Source organism: Plecotus auritus (genome assembly GCF_963455305.1).
Source record: "Plecotus auritus genome assembly, chromosome: 5".
NCBI classification, from domain to species: domain Eukaryota; kingdom Metazoa; phylum Chordata; class Mammalia; order Chiroptera; family Vespertilionidae; genus Plecotus; species Plecotus auritus.
The window spans coordinates 20,530,927-20,556,183 of NC_137776.1; the positions used below are offsets into that span (position 1 = coordinate 20,530,927).

At 38.3% G+C, this 25,257-nt stretch overlaps 1 protein-coding gene across 2 annotated transcripts in view; it reads right to left on the bottom strand.

The window, feature by feature from the left end:
• The window catches only part of ABCA12 (ATP binding cassette subfamily A member 12), a gene marked incomplete at its 5' end in the record, with an annotated part of 183,049 nt that extends 158,464 nt beyond the window's left edge, over positions 1-24,585 (bottom strand). For both annotated transcript variants that reach the window (XM_080668989.1, XM_080668988.1), the window contains 2 exons: positions 7,030-7,123; positions 24,517-24,585. In XM_080668989.1, the coding sequence (XP_080525115.1) occupies positions 7,030-7,123; positions 24,517-24,585 (163 nt within the window). The remainder of the gene's footprint in view (positions 1-7,029; positions 7,124-24,516) is intronic.
• Between the last annotated feature and the right edge of the window lie 672 nt (positions 24,586-25,257).

Here is a 25,257-nt window from a genome sequence, read left to right on the forward strand (position 1 = left end):
CAGGACAAGTTGGAAGCTACCAGAATATTTGATTGAGGAGGAGAAGATGGAAGTGGAATAAGCAGACCTTTTTTGCACCTCCTCCTAGGACCAGACTGGAAATAAAACTAAATTAGGGAATATTCACCCAGAGGAAGAAACGTATAACAAGCAAGGGCAGAAACCACCTGGACACTGCCCTGCACAACAACTCACACAATGTGGTCAGGGATGAGCCTCACAGTCAGTCAGCCTGAGAGGAGATCCCACCCATGATTGGAACACCAACAATCAAGACCCAATTACAACAGGAGAGCCCAAATAACAAGGGACATTCTAGAACACCCAGCTCAGGAGATGGAAGAGACTGTTCCACTGGGTCCCACAAAACACTTACTACATAAAGGCCACCCCACAAAGACTGGGAAGCATCGCAATTTGATTTAACAGATAGAAACAAATACAAAGGGACAGCAAAAATGGGGAGACAAAGTAACAACGCCCAAATAAAAGCAAAGGAGGAAACTCCAAAAAAAGAGCTAAATGAAATGGAGGCACTTTATCAGATATAAATTTATCATATAGACTTAGATGTTAGAGGATCCTATCTGAGAGTAACAGGATCCCCTCTGCTCTTTTAAAGGAAGGGAAGAGAAAAGGAATAAGAAAGAGAAGATATAGCTCCCAGAGCCAATATCAGGGAGGCAGTCACCTCTGTGAAGCTTGTAAGATAGATCATCAAAAGTAGAGATGATGTAGGACAGACAGAAAAATCAATCCGCAACTGTACAATCAACAGCTATTCTTTCCTCTTTAGTTTTCCCGTTGCTGAAATAAGTTTACTGTAGTTCATGGTTTACTTCCGGTTCTGTGATGCAGCTCTTTGTACTAAGCCTGCTGTTAGGCATTAGTTGGGAAATCTTTTTGTCATACTTTCTGGCATTAGGGTGTGTCCATCTGCATTGCATGAGAGAATAATAGAATTTCAAGTCAGGATTGGGGGGAGATGGGCAACTACCCACAAAAGCTGTAGCCATTCCTGTATATGCGTGTGATGGAGCCAATGTTCCCTTCCTCCTGCTGTTTCCTGCAGCTCTGTGCAGAATGCTAGGGGAAGCAAAGTCACAATCTAATCCCAATATCCATTTCTATGAGTTTTACAGAATTTACCCTCATGTTACCACCTAAGGGTCACCAGTGTTTCCATAAAAGTTGTCAACTACTGACTTGCTGATGGAAGAAGTAAGTGATGGGGCTTTCATTGTGAAACTCAAAAGCTATTCTGACATTTTCTGGAAGTTAAGCAAGAAGCAGACTGTAAAATATCTCCCACACAAAAATCTTATGTATGTAGTATTTGTAAGAGCCCTTAGGTGTTCATGATGGAAATTCCCAGGTGGACTTACCTGGGGAGGAGTGAGGGAGCCTTATGTTCATTCCCCACCGTCCCCTCAACATTATCATTATGGACATTTTTGATAGCACATTGATATTTACCTAGATCTGAGAAGTAAAGATCTAGTCAAAAGCAACCTAAATTCTTGTCCTTTACTCATCTCAAACTCCTATTTTGTTCCCTATGCTAGGAATCATGCTGTATCTAATATGAGTGTGGTGTTATGATGTGAGTTCTGCTATTAACGTTCTGTCTCTCCGATGAGTGAGTCAAGATTAAAGCATAAAACACTCAAAGATCACTAAAATACAATACATCAATGAGAGATAGAAAGGAGAACTAATTGGAGTTTGAATGATGAGGGAAAGCCAAAAGGTAAGCCTTGGATGTGAGTTTGTCTTTTAATAGACATTGAGGATAATTCACGAGCATGCGGATCCAAGCAGGAATGAGTGTAAGATGTGTGGGACACACTCAGACACTGCTTCCTTAGGCACAGGCATCATACTGCAGAACAGAAAGAACAGAAAGGAAAGAAAGAAAGAAAGAAAGAAAGAAAGAAAGAAAGAAAGAAAGAAAGAAAGAAAGAAAGGAAGGAAGGAAGGAAGGAAGGAAGGAAGGAAGGAAGGAAGGAAGGAAGGAAGGAAGGAAGAACAGAAAGGTAGATGCATTCTGATTATAAAGGTCTTGAAAGTTAAACAAAGAGAAGCTGAAACTTGTTAGGCCCCAAAAGTATTTTAGGAGACTATCTGATGAGGGTATTTGAAAAATCTATAGAAGAAATCTAGGTGTAAAACAATGAAATTTTGGAGCGATGGGTGGCAGGAAGGATGAAAAGAAAGGATTCATTTCAGGATGCATTTCACAAGATAGATTCTGACTTTAAGGCTACTAGAAAGGGAGGAGTCAAAGATGACTCAGATATTTCTAACCTGGGAGGTTGCCTAGTGTTGCTGGCATGTGTGAGAATGGAGAAATTGGATGGGGCAATCCCCAGCACAAGAATGATGATGAGTTCTGGGCTTCCCAGAATAAAATCCAAATTCGTTTTGAGCCCATCAAATAGAAATGAAAGTTATTTACTATGGGCCCCTCAACTATTACTATTTATTACTATTACTATTAATCATATCATGAGTGAGCATGGTACTCCAGAATCCTGTCCTCATGCACCTGCCTTCACTTCCATAGAAATACCACCATGCAAAAGTCAGCAGCAAGAACTTGGCCAGAAGAAACCTCACTCCTCTAACTTTTAGAACCATCACCAGTGAGATGCCTCATAGACTCCTTCAACTTAAAACTACACAATAGTTTTAACAATTCAGGTAGTGTAGGTATAACATCATGCATGGATCCCACAAACCACCAATTAATCAATAATTTCAATCTTCCTTCTCAATTTTTTCCTAGAGCTGCTGACAAGTAGAAAAACCAATTGAGTTCACTTTTACAGCCACATTCAATCTATGATAGTGCTAATAGGTGGTATGAAGAAGAAAAAGGAGATGCTATAAATTCTAATGAGCCAGACCTTAGTATTGCCATTGTTGGCACTTATTACCTGGATAAAACCACTCCACTCCAGGTAAAAACTCTGTGGTTAAATTCCAGAATCGGGCACAGAGTAACTATGTGATCGTTGGTAAATTACTTAACATTTCTGCACCTCAGTTTTGTCATCTTTAAAATGGGGACAATCAAATTACATAGTTCCAAGGGATGATGTGTCTATAACTAAGGAAATATATGCAAAGTAGTTAGCATAGTGTCTGACACATGGTAAAGTATTCAATAAATGTTCACCCCTATGATTATTTTTATTTGTCCCTGAAGACAAAATGTATGCTTAGAGGTCAAAAGACATACTAAGAATGTCAATCTTGTGTTGACCAAAGCCACTGAGTCACATCTGGATGGGTGGTATTCAGTATAACCTTGTGATAACACAAATTTGGATATAATTCAATTACTAGTTGGCTTCTGCCTTCCACCAGCCCCTATTTTCCGATGTAGGATGGGCAAAATTTCTTATGTTCTGAAGGGGGAGGGGTACTGGAAAGTAACAGCCTCAAGATAGTTGGAGTTTAATTCAGTGTGCGGCTATACTTGTACAGAATAAATTCCACTGTGCTTTTAGTGATATTTTCTACCACTTGTAAAATATTGTTTTTCATTAACTTCATAAAAATGCGACTCCTTGTTTGGCAGAACTGCATTTTTGGAGTCCACTTATCTTATTATGGCAGGGTTTTACTGTTCTTAAAAGTAGTCCGCGCCACAGTAATTAGGAACTTCTCGCCTGCATTTTCAGAGGTACAAATGTATTAAAAGGAGACAAAATTAACTCGCTGCACAGTACTGCTTGGCTTCGTCTAAATGCATTTTGGAGAGTTTTGTTTTGTTTTGTTTGCCTTTGCTCCTGAGCATGGTATTTTGGCTTTAAGTTTGCCTCTTGACAAGACACTGCATGTAGAGATTGTAAGAGGTTGGAATTAATCCAAACTTGCAGCCTCAGCTCATTTCCCCTCTGTGAATGAGAGGCAGCGGGCCGTGCCTGCCAGACTTTGGAAGCTTTCTTTACCTGGAACTCATCTGCCGAGGCCAGTTACCTAAGCTGTTGGTGGCAACACAAAAGGGAGTAAGTGAAAGCAGATGATGCCAAAAGGAAACATTTTGCTCTGGATGGTGCTTACTGTGGCCAAGGCTGCAACAGCTTCCTTTGATTTATCAGTCCTACAAACCCGCCCCGCCATTCTGAGAGTAGAATGTGCCCACAAGATGACAACTCCCGTTCTCACCACAGCTGAGTTTCAGCTGGGGTGTAGTCTGAAGTTTCATCTTCATTTCTCTGTTGCCCAACCAGCACTGAAGACGTCACTGTAGCCCAGAAAGGAGTTTAACTCTGTCAAGGGGACCTGATTTCCATGGTACTACGATTACAGTGGCTCATGCAGAATTCACCAGACAGAGGCAGCATTCTACATTGAATACTAATATTTAGGATAACTCTGATGCACACATTGGAATGTACCTCTTCCTTATATCTTTTGATTTCATGATACAGAGAAGAGTTTATATTCCTAATTTCTATTTTTTAGTCTACTCTTTCAAACTTAAGTAATGCAACATGAGAAATTAGTACTGACTACTAGATGGAAAAAATATGAGTCCATGGGCTGAAAACCAGATTCTGGAGCCTACGTTCAAATCCTGACATCACCACTTGTTACCTGTGCAATCTTGATCAAGTCACTTAATCTCTGTGCATTGGTGTTTTCAACTTGAAATGAATAACATTGCCATTACCCCCGCTAAGTACCTGGTGTATAGTCTAAGATTAAGAAATGCTTATTATTAGTAGCTAATTTTAATCTTTTGATATAATGGACATGAGAAACAAAGAAAAAATCACAATTATAAAAAACAATAAAAATACCTAAATTCGAATCGCCATTTTTTTTTTGAATCGTCATTTTGAAGTTATTCTCTCTCTACTACAAGAAAGAAGAAAAGGTAACTGTCTATACTAGTTTTAGGTTCTCTAAATTACTCTACAAAATAGCACCTCCATGTATAAAATTATATTTTATACTCTATTGATTGTGTCTGATGGGTTGAAATCGTGGACATAATTTGTATGTGGCTCTTTGTGTGAGGGTAAGATAATTTATAAATCTCATGGACAAAGAATAAATGAAGGTAGTTTTCAAAACCTTTCTCTCTTATCCCACATGAGTGAATTTTGGCCAATTACAATCTTCCTGGGTCCCAGTGTTCTCATCTATAAAGTGACAGAGTTCCTTCCAAGTCTAATAACAAACCAGTCAACTATATGTTAGACTGAGTCTTATAGATCTGAGAGACTACAAAAATATACTCAATGTTTGAACTTTCCTATAACTTTGTTCTCTCCTACCCACAAACATACATATAACCACCTCATAGTTAATTATTATTAGAGTATGATAATGACTACCTCATAGCTAATTATTATTAGAGTATGATAATGGGTCTGTGATAAAAGTTGGTATTCATCTTCTTTTGGTTATCGTGTTTTTCCAGATCCTTTTAGATTAGGTCTATAAGGCATTTGTCACATAGTTATTCTATTCTTTTTTCTTTGTATGTTAGTGGAATTGTAAGGGGTTTGCATCATTTTTGCCATGAATCTCTAAAGTCTATCAGCTAGCACCAATTAGAATAAGACTACTCACTCACACAACTTACATTTATCTCTTGGAAGTTTATAAAAGGAACTTTATATAACTGAATATCCTTATAAAACAATAAATTGGTGAAAATAAGTTGAGGAAAGGAGGTATAAACTCCTCTATCACTATCATTAACAAATTGATAATTAGCATCTTAAACCAGAATAGTTAATGAATGCATTACTTCTGAAGTCTATGCTACTTAAGATATGCAAGAATATTAATTCTAATGTATACAATGGAATTAATCTTCTATAAAGAACTAATGTACATACAATATGATGAGAACAAAATTATGCTGTTTTTATAATCAAATAAAATCTCATCAACAACTCTACATAATTAGCTGTGCAAAAGTCCTTTAGAAATGATGAAGTACTATTAAAATAAAAGGAATTATTTATTCTAGCACCAAAAGTTTAAATATTTTACACTAATTGACTTGATATTTTCTTTTGAATTATCCTATTGTGCATGATTTAAGTAGATTCCACCATGGCTCTCATCTTATTTCTTAGGACTGAGTGATTAAAAAGTAATACTTTTTTTAGTGTCAATAGCTCATTATTCTGTTTACAAATAATTCAGCATAGTATTCTTTTATATAGCATACTGTATGGTCATACTTTATCTGAAATACAATCTGATTTACAGAAATTTGGTCAATTAGGATCTTTATAAGATAACTTTTGTAAAACATAAAACATCTCACCTCTCTTCTACTTAAGTAAAAGGGTTTACTTAAGTAAAATAGTTTATAAGTATTTCTTATAAAAATACTTAAGTATTGCTACTGAGAAAATTAGCTCCAAAGTTTAAGAACAAAAGCAAAAACAACATTGGTCAAATCATTGGGGTTAAAAAGCTCACCTCCCTCAGTTCTAAGGACTTGTCTGAATTTTTTCTGCATTTTCATCTGGGGCATTAAGCCCAATTTATAACTTGGCAATGACTAAATGTAACTAAAATAACACTAATTGGAAACCAATCCTCTCAAACTGTGTTGATACATTTGCACCATTCCAGTATCTGCCCTGAGGAGAGATAATAGATTTTTTTTGTGGAACTCTGGATTTCATTCATTCAGTTGATCAAATACCAGTCTATAGTTTCTGCTACAGCACAAAAGTAAACAATGATCTAGCTGAGACTGCTGCTTGTTTGTGCTGTGCAGACCATGGTGAGATCTATGAGATGAATAATGAATGAGTCCATATTTTACAGATAAAGCACAGCTCCTACATGCTTTGTATTTTTCTAAATAAATATTACAGGCCCATCTTTGTTATGAATTCAAAAATATGAAAAAACATACAAAATATTTAATGCTTTCAAGAGGAAACGCTATTGAAAAAAATTTAGAATGAAACACTAAAGTAGTATCAAAATATTTTTAACTACAATTCAAAAGTTAGGGTAAAAAAAATCTCATTTACTTACAAGTTGGTTTTGCTCTTGGAGGAAATTTGGTCCGGGTAATAGCCAAAATTATAAAAATAATGACTGGCCATAAAATCAAGACAAGTGTCCAAAGCTGCAAAATAATGATAAGAAAAACATATTAATTATATTGCTGAACCAAAAACCGGACAAGAAATACATCATACTATAACATTCCAACACAAAACAGGTATTTGCCTGTAAATATTATTAATAAAAAAGAAATGAGAGCATTTTTTAAATGAAAGAGATCTAGAAATGAACACAAGATTTTTTCCAGGCTTAAAACCTTAAAATGATCTTCTGAAGACCCCTCTCCAGTCACCTCTCATGACTACCCTAAGAGCGATGATATTAAAATTCAAATCTGATCAGTAAGTTCTTTACTTAAAATCTGTTGTTTTCCCAGTTGTTTGTTGGATAAGGCTCAGCATTCTAAACAGGGCATACAAAACCCAACACAATTGTAGTATAGACCTCTTTTACAATTTCCAAAGTCAACATTTTATGCGCAGCCAACAAGATTAATGGGTGACATTAAATAATGGTTCAATAGATATCATTGAACAAATAAATAAATGAATAATTGAGTCAATGAGTAAATGAGTAAACAGGAACTTCAAGTTTTATGCAACACCCCCAGCATACCTCTATAAATAGCATCTTGTGTCTGCTTCTATCACAGAACGTAACATACTCTTACCATCAATATTTTTCTGCCTGACTCACAAAAGAATTTGGCAACTCTTTTATGGCAGGAACAGTGTCATAGATCCCTGAATTTTCACTGGTACAAAACAAATACTTAAAAATGTATACTGATACTGCATTAAATTTCTATCAGAGAACTTCACTGTAAGACACTTCAAGAGTGGCTTTTCTCCCCAGGCAGACATGATGTGTTGCATAAGACATCAACTGCTTAATATTTTACATACCTATAAAATTTTTCAAACATGTATTCACAAAAAACATTAACTGTGGTATGCAAACAGTTATAGCACACAAACCAAACTGTACCGAACAAACCTTGCCTAGACTTAATGAAGTAAAACTTGGAACTCTGTTTCTGCCTGGTTATACAATCAGACTTATTATCATTCCTCCCCCACTTTTCAGAGACAGCTTTCTTCTGCCAAATCTCAAGCTACTGCCTGGGGCTCTTTAATTCTCCAAAACAATCTAGACCCATTCAAGTATTGATCCTTAGGAAACTCCTGATCTCAATTTTCTCTGGATATCCCCATTGTGTGTCTAATAGCACTGCTCTCCTTGCGAGCAGACCTGTCACCAACTTCTTAGACTTTGGGTTTTAAAAAAAAGAAGTAGTTGACTCTTGATGTAAGGAATCCTGAGGTGCTGGGTTTGGTCATAGCTGAAAAGCTCCCAGACTGGCCAAACAGCCAGCGCTTCTCAAGTACTAATGTGCATACCACGTCACCTAGGGTCCTGTACGCATGTAGAACGGGATTCAGCAGACCAGAGGCGGAGCCAGAAACCCTGCTTTTCTATTGAGCTCCAGGTGGGTGCTGCTGGTGCTGCGCCCAAGCACCACACTGGGAGTAGAGTAGTTCTAAATGTACGCCACCCACCTAACTGGCAGGATTGTTTATAAAGTCCTGGACTATTTTTGTTGGAAAGCTCCCTTGAGATCATTAATGAATAGAATTCAGGGCATTCATAAACCTGGATAGGGGAAAAAAAAGATCACATTTTTATTTTCTCCAGCTTGTGATTGAAATTTAGCATTTCTATTGATGATGGATGTAGTCAACAAACCAGAGTGTGATTAGAAGTACCTGTGATTTGGTCACCAATAGAAACCAGGGATATTTTCAAATAACATTAGTGTTGTTGTAGAGACCTCCAAGTGCTATTTACAATTATTGTGAAATTAAAATTACAGTAGTTATGGGTTCATAATATTTATTTATTTAGTTAATGCTATAATAAAAAAACACATTGCCATGTCCTAAATTTGCTTTTAAATACCTTAATAACTGAATTTCAATATAATTTGTTTTATTTGTAATACTACTTATTTTATTGATTTAAAAACATTATTCTTAGAGGAGCCATATATTTCACCAGGCTGCCAATGAGATCCATAGCATATTGGAGGTTAAGAAGCCTTGATCTCATCCAACTCCCTTTTTTCTTCTCTGGGATACAGAAGGTTAGCATAATTATCCAAAGTCATGTACCCAGTGGGGAAGCAGAGCAGGGAACAAGGATCTGAATATCAAAATACTTAGACTAGGTCTTTTTTAAAATTACCATTCTGCTCTGAGAAACAAGTAAGAAAGAATTACAGAAAGTGTATTGCAAAAATACAACCGCTATAAAAAATATAAAATGTGCCTGGGCTGGCATGGCTCAGTGGTTGAGCATTGACCTATGAACCAGGAGATCACTGTTCGATTCCCAGTCACAGCATGTGCCTGGATTTCAGGCTCAATCCCCAGTGTGGGGAGTGCAGGAGGCAGTCATTCAATGATTCTCTCTCATCATTGATCTTTTTCTTTCTCTCCTCCCTTCCTCTCTGAAATCAATAAAAATATTTTAAATATATATATATATATATATATATATATCCTATATAATAAAGAGGTAATATGCAAATTGACTATCACTCCAACATACAAAGTGGCCACCCCCATGTGGACACAAGATGGCCACCACAAGATGGCTGGCAGGGGAGGGCAGTTGTGGGTGATCAGGTCAGCAGGGGAGGGCAGTTGTGGGTGATCAGGTCAGCAGGGGAGGGCAGTTGAGAGGGACCAGGCTTGCAAGGGAGGGCAGTTGGGGGGGACTGGACCTGCAGGGGATGGCAGTTCGGGGGACCAGGCCAGCAGGGGAGGGCAGTTGTGGGGGACCGGGCCTGCAGGGGAGGGCAGTTGGTGGGGACCCAGGCCTGCAGGGGAGGACAGTTAGGGGCAACCAGGCTGGCAGGAGAGGGCAGTTAGGCATCTATCAGGCTGGCAGGGGAGTGGTTAGGGGTTGATCAGGCTGGCAGGCAGAAGCGGTTAGGGACAATCAGGCAGGTAGGCAGGTGAGCGGTTGGGAGCTAACAGTCCTGGATTGTGAGAGGGATGTCCCAGATTGGAGAGGGTGCAGGCTGGGCTGAGGGACACACACACCCCCCTCTCTCCCCCCGTGCATGAATTTCATGTACCGGGCCTCTAGTGTATATATAAAATGTGTTATTATTGTAGCCTAGTGCAGTGGTCAGCAAACCACGGCTCGCAAGCCACACGTGGCTCTTTGGCCCCTTGAGTGTGGCTCTTCCACAAAATACCACGTGTGGGTGCGCATGTACAGTGCAATTGAAACTTCATGGCCCATATGCAGAAGTCGGTTTTCAGCTCTCAAAAGAAATTTCAATCGTTGTGCTGTTGATATTTGGCTCTGTTGACTAATGAGTTTGCCGACCACTGGCCTAGTGTGATATATTTGAAAATTAAAGTCTATGTTTTAAGGATCCTAGATATGATACAAGATATCATCTTTATTCAATGTGACTCATTTAAAATGCAGACTATAAAGAATTAAGGTTACAAAAATATAATGTCTGTGGATTTATTGGTCTTATATTTAAAGCCATAGTTATTCTTTTTTAAAAAGGATTCATCTGAGTAGGTTTAATGTCCCATAGCTACTTTCAGGAGCATCTATTCATTTTTCTATAGTAACCTCATGAGAATTCAGTGAGCAACTGAGATTAATTACATTCACATTTAAATAAGGAGAATATGTCGTGGGATATCTTTAAGTGGTCTTTTGGTTTATCTAATTTGATGGCTTTTAAAAAAGTTTTATTTTATTGTTTAAAGTATTACATATAGTAATACATATGTCTCCTTTTTCCCCTATTAATCTCCCCACACACACACTGGCCAACCCCTGCCCCTTGGCACATGCCCTCACCCCACTAGTGTCTGTGTCCATTGGTTAGGCTTATACACATGCATACACGTCCTTTGGTTGATCTCTTTCCCCTCCCCTCAACCTCTCCCCTGCCTTCCCACTGAAGCTTGGCAGTCTGTTTGATGCTTCTTTGTCTCTATATCTATTTTTGTTCATCAGTTTATACATAATGTTCATTATATTCCACAAATGAGTGAGATCATGTGATATTTATCTTTCTCTGACTTGCTTATTTCACTTAACATACTGCTCTCCAGTTCCATCCATGCTGTTGTGAACGGTAAGAATTCCTTGTTTTTTTATAGCAGCGTAGTGTCCAAATCTTAGCTATTGTAAATTGTGCTGCTATGAACATAGGGATGCATATGTCCTTTCTTATTGGTCTTTCTGTTTTCTTGGGATATATATCCAGAAGTGGGATCACTGGGTCAAATGGGAATTCCATTTTTAATTTTTTGAGGAAACTCCATACTGTTTTCCACAGTGGCTGCACCAGTCTGCATTCCCACCAGCAGTGCAGGAGGGTTCCTTTTTCTCCACATCCTCACCCACTTGTCCTTTGTTGATTTGTTGATGATAGCCATTCTGACAGGTGTGAGATGGTACCACACTATCATTTTGATTTGCAGCTCTCTGATGATTAGTGATTTAGAGCATGTTTTCACATGTCTCTCAGCCTTCTGTATGTCAACTTTCAAAAGGTGTCTAAGGCCTTTGCCCATTTTTTGATTGGATTCTTTATCTTCTTTTTGTTAAGATGTATGAGTTCCCTATAAATTTGGAGATTAGGCCCTAATTTGATGGCTTCATGAAGAGGTTTTGGTAAATTTTGAAGTTAATTTTTGACATGATTTAAGTCCAGCCCAAAATGTAATCTACCAGTATATCAGTGTGGTTTAAGGCATTTTTGACTCTGTTACAGATAAAAATCACAGCTAGGCCCATAAGCAATTTATTATCACAATATTTCCCCTGGGATTGTAGGTCAGAGAGGTTTGAAGAACATTTCTGAATGCTGCATTTTAGAAGGATAAGAAATACAGAGCCGTTCACACTGTGATCACAGTAATGTTAAGGCTGACAAGTTAATCACAAAAGCCAGAAACAAACAAAACTTAAATTTTCATAGCAGCAGGATTGCTCTCAACACCATTCTAAATATTATCATAAATAACCTGGAAGAAAATGTGTGTCAAGGATCCAAATGCTAAACTAATGAGTCATGGCTTTTCTTGCTATTGGTTTAGAGAAAGGGCCAATATATTGATCTTATAGATTTGGGACTACTGGAAACTTTGGGAAAAGCAGTTTTTAACAGTTTCATAGTTTTGCTGATATTTTAACTTACCTCACACTTGCCTCTATACTTCATTTGCCTTCCACCCCCTCTGCATTCTTTTTTAAAAAACATATTTTTATTGATTTTAGAGAGGAAGGGAGAGGGAGAGAGAGATAGAAACATCAATGATGAGAGAGAATCATTGATTGTCTGCTTCCCGCACGCCCCACACTGGGGATCAAGCCTGCAACCTGGGCAGGTAACCCAGACAGGAACCAAAATACGACCTCCTGGTTCACAGGTTGACACTCAACCATTGAACCACGTCGGTCAGGCCTCCCTGCATTCTTGACATTGAAGGGCATAGTCACACCGAGCAGTTTAATTCTTTAGTGGGCCATGGCATTTGTCTCCTTTTATTTCTCCAGGGATTATTTTCTATTGAGATGTTCCATCCTTTCTCTTTCTCTTCCCTGTCAGCTTCTGAAAATTTCAGTGTCTGAAAGTCCTTAGGTAGTGCCCACCAAGGTAAGTCCATTCTATGACTGGGTGCCCCACAGTGACACAGTGAGGGAGGTGGGTCCCTAGTAAGTTAAAGAAGACACCTGCAGCAGCCAGACATGGGGTGTCCATTGGGTAAGGAAGGTGTCTGTGCAGAGCGAAGATCAGGCAATTGGTTTCATATAGGGAGGCTGACCAAAAAGTCACAGTAATGTTAAGGCTGTGACTTTTTGGTCAGCCTCCCTATATGAGGCAATTGGTTTCATATAGGGAGGCTGACCAAAAAGTCAATATGTCCCATTAGAGAAGCCAGGTTCCTCACTACCTATCAGGGGAATTATAAACATGGAAAGGGAGAAAACTAGAATGAACTCTTTAATATTGGGTTTGAGTTAAGTATATCTGTGTGAACTCCTGGGTTTCAAAAGGTATAAAGAAACATGAACTACAGTGATAAATGTGTATATAACAACTAGAGGCCCGGTGCATGAAATTCGTGCACCCTCTCCAATCCAGGACCCCTAGGGGGATGTCCAACTGCTGGTTTAGGCCCAATCCTGGGGATTGGACCTAAACTGGCAGTCAGATATTCCTCTCACAATCCCGGACCACTGGCTCCTAATCACTCACCTGCCTGCCTGCCTGGTCGCCCCTAAATTCCCCCCCACCCCCCCGCTGGCCTGATTGTCCCTAACTGTCCCTTGCTGCTGGCCTGGTCACCCCCAACTACCTCCCTCTGTCAGCCTGGTTGCCCCCAACTGCACCCCCCCTGCTGGCCTGGTCACCCCCAACTGCCTCCCCTGCTGGCCTAGTAGCCCCCAACTGCCTCCCCTGCTGGCCTGGTCACCCCCAACTGCACCCCTGCTGGCCTGGTCACCCCCAACTGGCCCCCGCCCCGCTGGCCTGGTTGTCCCCAACTGCCCCCCCACTGCTGGCCTGGTTGCCCCCCAACTGCCTCCCCTGCTGGCCTGGTCGGTTGCCCCACTCAGCCTGCTGTTCAGTCATTTGGTCATCCCTCACTAACACCCCTGCTGGCCTGGTCGTAGGTAGCCATCTTGTGAAGGCATAAGGGTCAATTTGCATATTACCTCTTTATTATATAGGATTATTTCCTTCTTTCTGGTTCCACAAGTTTTTCTGCCTCATTGTGTGCTTTCTCTGTCCTGGTCCTGAAAATACCCATTTTCCAGGAAATGCTAGCTTATTTTAGTGCACAGATGAGAGCTAAGTGTGCTGGTTGCTATTGGGATGTCACTGTTTCCAAGAGTAGACAGAACCACAGAATATATGTGGAATATATATAGACACAGAGATGGATGATAGAAAGATAGATGGGTAGATAGATGATGATATAGATGATAGAGAGATAGATAGATAGATAGATAGATAACAGATGATAGATAGATAGATAGATAGATAGATAGATAGATAGATGATAGCTTGCACCCCTTAAAATTGAGTGGTCAGAAGTTGGTTGTGTCCAAAATGAATGACAGTGATTATCATTACAATTTTCAAATTGCAATGGGGATTTCTTTTCTAACTCTGAAAATAAATAAAAGTAAAATGTTTAAGATAAATATTCTTCTTCCCCTTCAGGGAATCATAGTCTTGGAGAGTCTTAAGGAAACTTAGGGTTTAACATATACTACAGTAATCATTTATTATTATTATTATTATTATTATTATTATTATTATTATTATATAAAATTATTGAGCCCTACTGTATACTGTATGTTAGGCACTGAGAATAGAGAAATTAAAAGTTTCAGTCTTTTGAGGAAAGGGAATATTAAAATAATTTTAACCAAATGCAATAGATAACAGGAATAAGACATAGGAAGTAAAGAGTGTGGAAGGAAAATAAAGCAGGGGCGCTGATTAAAACCTAAAAGATGGAAAAGGTCAGGAAGAAGAAAAGATAGGTATGTTGGATGGAGTGTGAAAAAGAAGTAGGAGTCTTTTCAGCAGAGAAAACATATGGGTGAAGACCCACAGATGGAAAAGAGGGTGAAATGTTCCAGGAAAAGAAATAAGTCCAGAATGACTAGTGCATTAAGAGTCAGGGAAAACATCCCTGCCATATGGTTATCCAACCTCTACTTGAATGCTTCTAGTGACAAGAAGTTAACTATTTCACAAGACTTCTTTATTATTGGACAACTTATATTGTCTGATTTTTTATTTATTTATTTATTTTGCTTATATCAAGGGGATATCTTCCTGTTTTGACTAACACTTGTTTGTCTTAGTTTGGCCTCCTCTTTCACATGAGAATTCAACAAGTATTTGAAGAGAAACTAAGTCCCCTCTTCTCTTAGGTACCAGTGCCAGTTCCTTCAGCCATTCCCTGTTAAATGTGATTTTGAAATATCTTTCCCACTATAAGTTCCTTTTGTCAAGTGTTCTCCTTAAATTATATCAGAATTCAATATAATACCCCAAGTGATAATAGCTAATAGTTATTGATTGATTAGAAAGTACAAGATGCTATGTAAAACACTTAATATACATTATCTTATTTAATATAATCGCCTCATTTCCTCTTGCAGATGGGAAAATTGGAATCTTAAAGACACTAAATAAGCCTTCATTCCTTAAGTCATAAATCATAGAGCTGATCTTTGAACCCAGGGAGCCTGGCTTCAGCACCTGTACCATAAAGCTATATTCAAACCACTACAAAATGGATTACTCGCTCTCTTTGACCCTAATACTATCATTAGTTCAGCCTATATGAACATTAAGAGTCATTTGAAAGTCATCCTGTAACCTCAAATCATAACTTTTTATTAAAAACTGGAAAATAACACTTGCCTAACCTTCCATAAGTAAAGTACACTGCCTCTTCCTTCCTCTTCTATTCCTTCCTTTGTGGATTGTCCCATAAGTCAAGGATGACTGTTACTTGATGGTAACAAGAGGATTCCCAAGTTCACATTCTGAAGTAAGAGCCTGGTTGTACTTTAGATCTGGAATAAACCTTAGTTCAACCCCCAAAACAAGAAACTAAAGTGGCAAGAGTTCTGTTAATTGGGCTTTCTGCCTATTAACACTGTCATCCATATAAAAGACCCTTGTGGAAACTGGGATCAAAGACTTTTTCTGAAATCTGTGCTTATAGGTTATAATACATTTTGGAGTTTGGTAAAGTTTCTATGATGTACATAAAAACAACACATTTTTATTGGACTTTAAGCTTATTTACTTATCTATTTCTAAAACATTTTCATCTCACCCAGACGGCGTGGCTCAGTGGTTGAGCATTGACCTATGAAGCAAGAGGTCACGTTCAATTCCCAGTCAGGGCACATGCCCAGGTTGCGGGCTCGATCCCCAGTGTAGGGCGTGCAAGAGGCAGCCAATCAATGATTCTCTCTCTCATCATTGATGTTTCTATCTCTCCCTCTCCTCTCTGAAGTCAATAAAAATATACTTTAAAAAATAAAATAGCCCTAGCCGGTTTGGTTCAGTGGATAGAGCCTCAGCCTGAGGACTGAAGGGCCCCAGGTTCAATTCCGGTCAAGGGCACACAATGATTCTCTCTCATCATTGATGTTTCTATATCTCTCACCCTCTCCCTTCCTCTCTGAATGCAATAAAAAATATATTTTAAAAAAGTAAAAATAAATAAAACATTTTCATCTCATTTACTTTTTATTGATTGACTAAACTAATAATATGTTCATGGCTGCTATGTGACAAGCACCATAATCAATAGGTAGATCTAATTTCTTTTAACAATTAAATGGTATTAAGGGGGTAAGTGGAATAGACCCAGAGGAGATGAAAAGCCTGGAACATTTGAAGACACAGTTGACTGAATTGTATAAGGTCTAGTTCATTTTAACATGATTTAGAATTTTAAATTTGGGGACTAGAGATTAATTATAAAATTTTTATTCTAAAAAATTATTTTAATACATAGAGTGTACTGCTCCAAAATTTTGAAGCTCAGTCTTCCTCTTTCTCTAGTCACTCTGAGGGGAAGTTACATGGGCAATATGGGAATTGGGGAGGAAGTGTCAAACTTGATCCAAAGTGTTAGAAGAGTATCAAGTTGTAGGAATGTCTGTGATAGAAAAAAAAAGTTCTATCATCAACTGAGCTAAAGTGCAATTCACTAGATAAAGTTACAATAGAAAATACTGTAAACAGCTGAAGTTAATTTTCTTTCTTCAGGTCATAAGTCTGGAATTAGATTTCACTTCAATAGACATCAGGAATCATTCTTTGATATGCTCTTCAGAACCCATCTTCTTCATGAAAGATAAACTCTTATCTTAACTATCCAGTCTTTCTGTCTCTTTGCTGCACAAGGACTCTTTCCTGTCATTAACTAGCATCCCTGTTGCTAACCATTTCCAGTGGAATGTATCTTCATTTTCCCATTATTTTAAGAGTTACATTACAAACCCAGCAGGGTAGCAACTGCATTTAATTGATTTTCTCTATTACCTAACATTTATGTTCGTGATTAATGTGATTTTTTTCACACTTTTTTTAGTATTTGTTTTTTGCAATTGAGAAAAAATGACACAAATGGAGCCATTTCAAAATGGAGTTGGAATTACCAGACCAGAGAAATGGCCTTGTACATCTTGCTCTTTGAACCCTTGAAATGTTTGCCTTTGGCAGAATAACCTTTGGGGGAGGGGAGGGCAAAGCAGCATTGTCTTCCATACAGCTGTGCATACAGCTAACAGGAAATTGAACAACCTGACTACAAGGACTGAAAATTACAAACATTTTTTAGAATCAGTAAATAGCCATGTAGAGTTAAAGAAGAACTTAGCCTATTAGCACCAATAGAAGTTCCTTCCTTCTATTCATGTAATTGTTTCCCTTCCCTTTCTCATAAAAACCCATTACCTACACCCCATAATCAGGACAAAATTTGGGTTTCTGCCTAAATCAGTGCTTCTTGAGTAACTATTCTTTGATCTTAAATAAATGCTTATTGCTGCTCACAGGTAGCTTTTGATTTTTTGGTTAACAAATATGGGGACCTGAAGTAACCTTACCTTCATGGACCAGAATCCCCTGAAACCTGATAAGATCCCCACATGAGCCTCTTTTGTGTTCACTGTTTCCATGGACCACGCACCAGTCATTTTTATCAGGCTGCTGACTTCCCTCCTTTTTGGTTGAGGTCAGTGACTCTTTGAGATCAGTAGGGGAATTCCCTCAGGGAGGCATTGCCCTGGGGGTGCCCATGTGGCTGCTACCACATAAGAAATTTTCCTCAGGAAGGGCTTCTTTCATGCTTGCCTGAAGTTTTTCGGTGTTGAGTAGGTTAGAGCTACTGGCAGGTTAGTACGAATTTTTGTTGTGCATTCTTACATGTTTCTTTTCTTTATCTCTATTGTGTTGTTTGTCATAAGAAAGAGACTCAAAAGGGACCAACACAAGCATAAATTTTATAAACCTGTTGTCTGGGCTGGCCCCTGCAAACTGACAATTTCTGCAGATCTCACCAGATGAGCATCTATTTAAATAAATTTTATTGTGGGTTAAGTGTACATGAGGTAAAAGTGTTGCTAAGGGAGCCTTGGAAGACAAACCTGCAAAATTAGTGAACACAGACAGGTAGAGCATTTAAGAGCCAGAAGGGCACTGGACACCTCAGATGAGTTGGTCATGAAATGGATTAGAAGCCAATAAAACCTCCTTGGAAAAATTGGCGCGGTACCTTGCTTATAGGGTTCTCAGCTTAACCAAGTGATTAAGGAAGGTCACTTCTTGGCAGGCACAAGAACCTCAGGGTATTTTGGAGACCTCAAGACAAGAGGAACTAACCCAAATCTAAAAGTACTACAGGTGAAGTCTAATGGCAAGTAGTTGGCTTGGCCTCTTAGCCCCAAGAGGCTGATAAAAGTTTAATCTGAAGATTTCTTATTGAAAGTTCAAGCAAAGCAGATTTAAAAGAGTCTATATAATCAATTGTCATATTTGATGCATTTATATAGATAATCAGGCCAAGGATATCAAAACTAGACTTAATTATAAGTAAAACCAATTTGCTTGCAAATATCTTTGATAAAAATGTAGATAATTGTAGAGAGAGAGAAAATTATATTTCAATAGAAGCTATAATACACACTTATGGATACTAATTCTGTTCATTGCCTTTGAGGTTTTATTTTCCACCTGTAAACTGGACTGAATCCTAAATTTTTTTAGTTTGCTCAAATATTTGGCTACAACTCTTCAAACCAATGTTTCCAATTTCTCTCCCACTTTTGACTTGAAATCATTGAGAACTAAAGCTGCCACTTACTGGAAGCCCTGCAATGGACCGTAAACAATTTGATATAAACTTCACAGAAGTCACCACAAATGCTCATGCTTAAACAATCTTCATGCCTGATGTTCTGTAAGCCACTTGGAAAGTCTATATGAACAATGGATGACATCATCAGAGACATTTCAAACAGCAAAAGATGCTTCAACACTGATATCTAAAATTGTTCTTGACAGCCAAAACTGGTTTGGCTCAGTGGATAGAGCGTCGGCCTGCGGACTGAAGGGTCCCGGGTTCGATTCCGGTCAAGGGCATGTACCTTGGTTGCGGGCACAACCCCAGTGGGTGGTGTGCAGGAGGCAGCTGATCGATGTTTCTCTCTCATCGATGTTTCTAGCTCTCTGTCCCTCTCCCTTCCTCTCTGTAAAATATCAATAAAATATATTTAAAAAAATAAATAAATAAATAAATAAATAAATAAAATAAAATTGTTCTTGACTGACTGCCCCCCGGCTCAGAAACTGGTTACTTACCATTAACCTTTGTTGTTCTTTTGTTCCCATAGAAATGTCTCTTATTAAATACCTGATTGCTGACACTCCATGGTCCTTGACCTTTTCATCTGGCTATGCTCAGACATTGCCCCTACTCAGGTCTAATCTCCAAATTCAACTTAGCATTTTGTTTGTCATTCTAGAAATTCTTGTTATAAAATTTTGTCTGCTTTACATAGCTCAATGTTGTAAAGACACCACTTGGATAATGATTGCTCAGAGGTTTGAGATAATCACTAAGTCCTATGAAAGTTCATGTGAAAAACTTCAAGGTGTTTGCCCTTAAAGAAACATGACAGTAAGATCTTCCTCTGTTCCGGTGCTCTTGTTGCTTAAATGTGGCCTAAGATTCCTATGAAAACCACTTTCCCTCCTACATGGGACATGATATACTGGAAATGAGCCTTCCCAGTGACAGATAAATGAAGCTTTCAACAATTGATCAGTGTTGCTTTCCAATGGTTGATCAGAGATGCTTCCAAGGAAAGATCTCAATCAAAAGGGAGAAATATGAAAAATGAAATAAATGGAGCCATTTCAAAATGAAGCCAAAGCCACCTCCCTTCTTGCACACCTTGCTCCTTGAACCTTTGGACTGTTTGACTTGGGCAAAATAACCTTTGGACAGGGCCGGAGCAGCCTTGTCTTCCAAACAACTGTTTGTGGAGTTAACAGGAAAGCACCCTGATTACAGAGACTGAAGATTACAGGCCTTTTTTAGAATCAGTAAACATCCATGTAGAGTTCTTCGTCCCTATAAGCATCAATAGAAATTCATTCCTTCTTTATTTAATTATTTCCCTTCCCTTTCTCATACAACCCTTTGCCTTCATCCCATAATCAGAACACAATTTGGATTTCTGCCTAATTTCGTGCATCCGGAATACTTAGCTATTCTTTGAACTCAAAAAAAATGCTGTTGCCTCTCAATTTGACTTTTTATTTTTAGATTAACAATGTAATTGAGAATTGATGTTGCCATTAATATTTTTTTAAAAAACAGCACTATCTTAAGGCCTCCTTAGCACATATGATCTCTTCATTGGTGACCTGAACTCTGAGCAGGGATCAGAGAATATTGGGAAAGGAAACTCAACTCAGGGGCAACAGAGAAGCAGAAGGAGGTAATAGAAAGAATAGATCTATTTGGGGGAAAATCTGACTTTGAGACTTTAAATTCACTATGTGACCATGGACAAGTCTATTGAATACTCTGAAACCCTATAAAATAAAAGCATTTAGATAATCCCAAATATTCCAAAATCCTGGTATTTGATTTGAGAGAGAGAGAGAGAGAGAGAGAGAGAGAGAAACATTTACTCTAAGAACAATTTTGAGGGTGATCACCTCAAAAATTAAAGATCCCGTCTTCCCTCTTTTGCAGCCAAACTCAACATTTAACTTATCCCATTGTCATTCTATTTATTTTTTAATTGAATTTTTGGGTGACATTGGTTAATAAAATTATATATATTTCAGGTGTACAATTCTACAATACATCATCTATGTATTGTATTTTGTGTTTACCACTCCAAGTCAAGTCTCCTTCCATCACCATTTATCCTTTCTTTACCTTTACCTCTCCCCTTTCCCTCTGACAATCACCATATTGTTGTCTGTGTCCATGAGTCTTTCTATTATTTATTCTTTGCTTAATCCCTTCACCCATCTCATCCAGCCCCCAACCCCCACCCCTCTGACAGCTGTCCATTTTCTGTAATTTTGAGTCTGTTTCTGTTTTGTTTGTTAGTTTATTTTGTTCATTAGATTCCACAATTCTATTTCTTAGACTGCATACCTGTTTGAAATTCTTATCTCGTTTTCTATTGCAGTATATAACTTATACTATGTTTCCTCAGTAATCCCCACTCTACTTCAATAGTTTTACTATATCTTTGTTTTTCTTTTTATTCTTTCTTATATATCATTTATTTCTCCATTAATAGGTTTCTAGCTTTTTCATTTATAGCCTACCTTTCCCACTACCTTGCTTTGTGATAGAATTGCATATTTGGGTCAATTACAAAGATTGAAATTAAAATGCTTGCATTTAAAATAATTGCTTGATGGATGAGAAAGGCCAGTTCCTACCAGAAGACTATGTCCTCTCCTTAAATGTAATACACCTGTTTTTCCTGTGCTCTGTCTTCTAATTTGTCTGTATTTCTTATTTTCACAATGTTCTTTCATTTCATCTTTTAAATCTTTAATCCTAATGTTCTAGCCCCTTGATTTTCTTATTCTTCCCTCTTAAATAACAGTGGCACACATATGCCCTTTCCACCAGTGTCCTCAAATCTTCTTTCCAATACCAAGACTTAGGACTAGTCTAGACAAAAGTATGAAGAAAGAAAAACACCTTTCTTTGCCCTTTCACCCTCCACTTAGAATTGTCTTCCCTTCTCCTTTTGGCGCCACTATTTTCTAAAGGTCTCTTGTGTTCCTCTTCAGTGGTCGGCAAACTCATTAGTCAACAGAGCCAAATATCAACAGTACAACGATTGAAACTTCTTTTGAGAGCCGAAAACCGACTTCTGCGCATGGGCCATGAAGTTTCAATCTCACTGTACGTGTGAGCCCACACGTGGTATTTTGTGGAAGAGCCACACTCAAGGGGCCAAAGAGCTGCATGTGGCTTGTGAGCTGCAGTTTGCCGACCGCTGCTCTAGTTGGTCATAATGGGTTCAGGTGAGCCCTCTGTGTTACCCCAAATTCTGGACTTTTTCTAATCTTTCTTCCTGCAACAAAGACTTTTCTGCCCTGGGTCCCATTCTCTTAAGGTGCACCTAACTTCCGTATCAACTGATGTCCCAAAATGAACTAGTAGCTTATGTATTCTCTTTCCCTAGGCAAAGGTATAATTAACTGGGGCTTTTTAGGGATTTTGGCTAAAGAGGAATAATATAAGGCATTATACTGAAAACATTTTAGCACACCTAACTTCTATCACCCCTAAATATGCCATGTCCAGCAGAAATTGAATAAAATAGATAAAAACTCCAAAGTGGAAAATTGATTTACCAGCTATGTTATAGATGAGGGAGAAACTTATTAAAGTTTCTAAGGATAAAATTTCTCAATGATATATTTTATTCACCTAAGGGTTTTGTGAGTTTCTTTTAATCTTCACTTGAGGATGTTTTTTATTGATTCCTTTTTTAGAGAGAGTAAGGTGGGGGAAGAAAGAGAGAAAGAGAGGGAGAGGGAGAGGGAGAGGGAGAGGGAGAGGGAGAGGGAGAGGGAGAGGGAGAGGGAGAGAGAGAGAGAGAGAGAGAGAGAGAGAGAGAGAGAGAGAGAGAGAGATTGACTGCCTCCAGTATGCACCCAACAGGGAATCAAACCCACAACCTTTTGGTATATGGGATGATGCTCCAAACAGCTGAACCATGTGGCCAGGGTCTCAGGTCTTTTTAAAAAATTTTAGATAAAATGGAGTTGTAAGGAAAATATATAACTTCGGCATTTTGTTTATCAGCAATAATTGGTATTTCTCTTCCTCTATGCTTTTATTTTTAACTATTGAGTTTTCATCACTTAAGAACTTTACTGTATATAAATTTCCTTTTTTCTCTCATAATCCCTTCTCCTGGATTTTCTTTCATCATATGTCAAATAAAATATATAACCACATTGTCCCAATCTTTCTATAACCTATTTGTCAAGTGTTTGCCATCATTTATAAAGCAATTTGAAATACATTAGTGCATTTGGTTCTCACCCTATGAGATAGACACGGTAGATCTCATGCCCATTTGAGGAAATGGGAAAGCCAGTGCTCAAATTGTGATGTGCTACTCAAGTCTTATAGCTGGTAAGGAGCAAAACCAAGAACCCAACTCTTGTCTTTTGACCATAATTACCTACCCAGACTCTAACGTGCTGAATCCCACACAGAACCTCCCATGGAGTATTATGGGAAATTTTACTTTGTGTTTTTTTCAGTAAAAAAAAAAAAAAGGAAATAAAAATAGTAATAGTTTAAAATTTATGCCCAAACCCACACCCATGCAATCACATAATGCCTTAGGATTTAAAATCCTACCCACCAAACTCACAAAGGTGAGAGAGCATTTACTTCTCCCTCTTAATCTACACATCAGAACACTTAAGTAAGGGGTCAGGCACTATAAGCAAACCTAGAATGAGATAAGTTGCATAGATAAAATGTTGGTTTCTATGACGCATACAATTTGCATAATATTTATATTATTCATTTAAGGCTGGGAATTACCACCCTAAAATGAAGTATATTGAGTGCCTTGCTGAATTTCTCTGGTTTTCAAACATTCTTCTGAATACATGGTAACTCATAGAAGCCAATTTTTTTTTTTTAATCTACCAAAACCCTATCTGGTGAGGATCTAATAGCTGGCTTTGTAATTTAAAAAGCAAACATGAATGTAAGAGCACAAAAAAAGATGTTGCAATGAGCAACATAATACTCTGGAAACATGGCACATTCACTGGATCTTGGTTAGCATTTTTAGTAAATAATTTTTAGATAACTAAAATATCTTAGGAGTTTTTCTATACCAACACCCTTCAAACTACTTCCTTTTTATATCTTACTTTTCAACAAAGATTTCTATGCTTTTGGTTTTCAAACACATTTCTCTCCCATTTATTGTACCTTTCATTTCATACATTTCGCCATCTCATTTATAACTAAATTCATTTAAAAATTGTTTAAAGCATCTTGGCCAGAAACTTAGAATTCAACACTAGTTCCAATTCAGCCAGTAACAAGCCGCATCCTTTTCTTTGCCTAAGGCATATCCTGGTTTACTCTTTTAATTTACTGAAAGGCAAGTTTAGACACATGCCTTTAGCTAGAAGACAGATGCAGGGATGATTTCCAAATATCTTATTTCCTGCTTTAAAAATTAAATGAAAACTCTTTTCTTTTTCCTTCATTAGCATCATCACATTTCAGGATTGCCTGTAGTGTTGCCCCAGAGCTCCTCTGCCTCAATTGTACTCACCGGCTGCCTTTTGACTCCTAGCCAATTCTTCCAGACCAGGATCCGAAGTTGGTGAAACTGGGAGGCCATCCTTCAAACACCCCAAACAATATTATTTTTTCTTTTTTTCCTCCACCCCTCAAAAAAACAAACAAAAAGAATTGGTTCAACTTGTGTGTCAATGGGCCAGAAGTCTTTTCACGGCATAGCTTTCGTGGCGACTGGGGTAAGAAACCCACAGATGTTCTCTGCCACGGATGTTATTTTCCTGTGCAAGGATTGGCTTCAATCTTGACCCAGGAGCACTTCTCAACCAGCTCTTCCTCCCAAATAAGGACCCAGACCAGTATCCTTCAGTGGCTTCTGCTTATATTAAAATAACCTCCAGTTGCTGCTTGTTTCACGAAGTCCAGACTCAAGAGAGAATGAATACCATTCAGATAATGCCCCACTGTGAAGAAGAAGAAGAAAAAAAAAGAGCTGAACCTACACCTCCTACTCTCCATGAAATTAACTGCCTATCCACACCTTTGAGGAGGTGTCACCTGCACTGAACACGTCATAAGGAATTAGGTGGGACCCTTGCCAGGCCAGTAGGACTTGTCCTACATTCTCTCGCCTTCTTTACTACATAGTGCCTACTCTAGCAGAGGCAGGCAGGGCGTGAGGAGCATTTTACAGACTCTAGCCCAGTGACTCTTACAATATTTACAGTGTCGTTAAGACGTTTTAAGTCAGTAAGACCAGAGCTCAGCTAAAAAG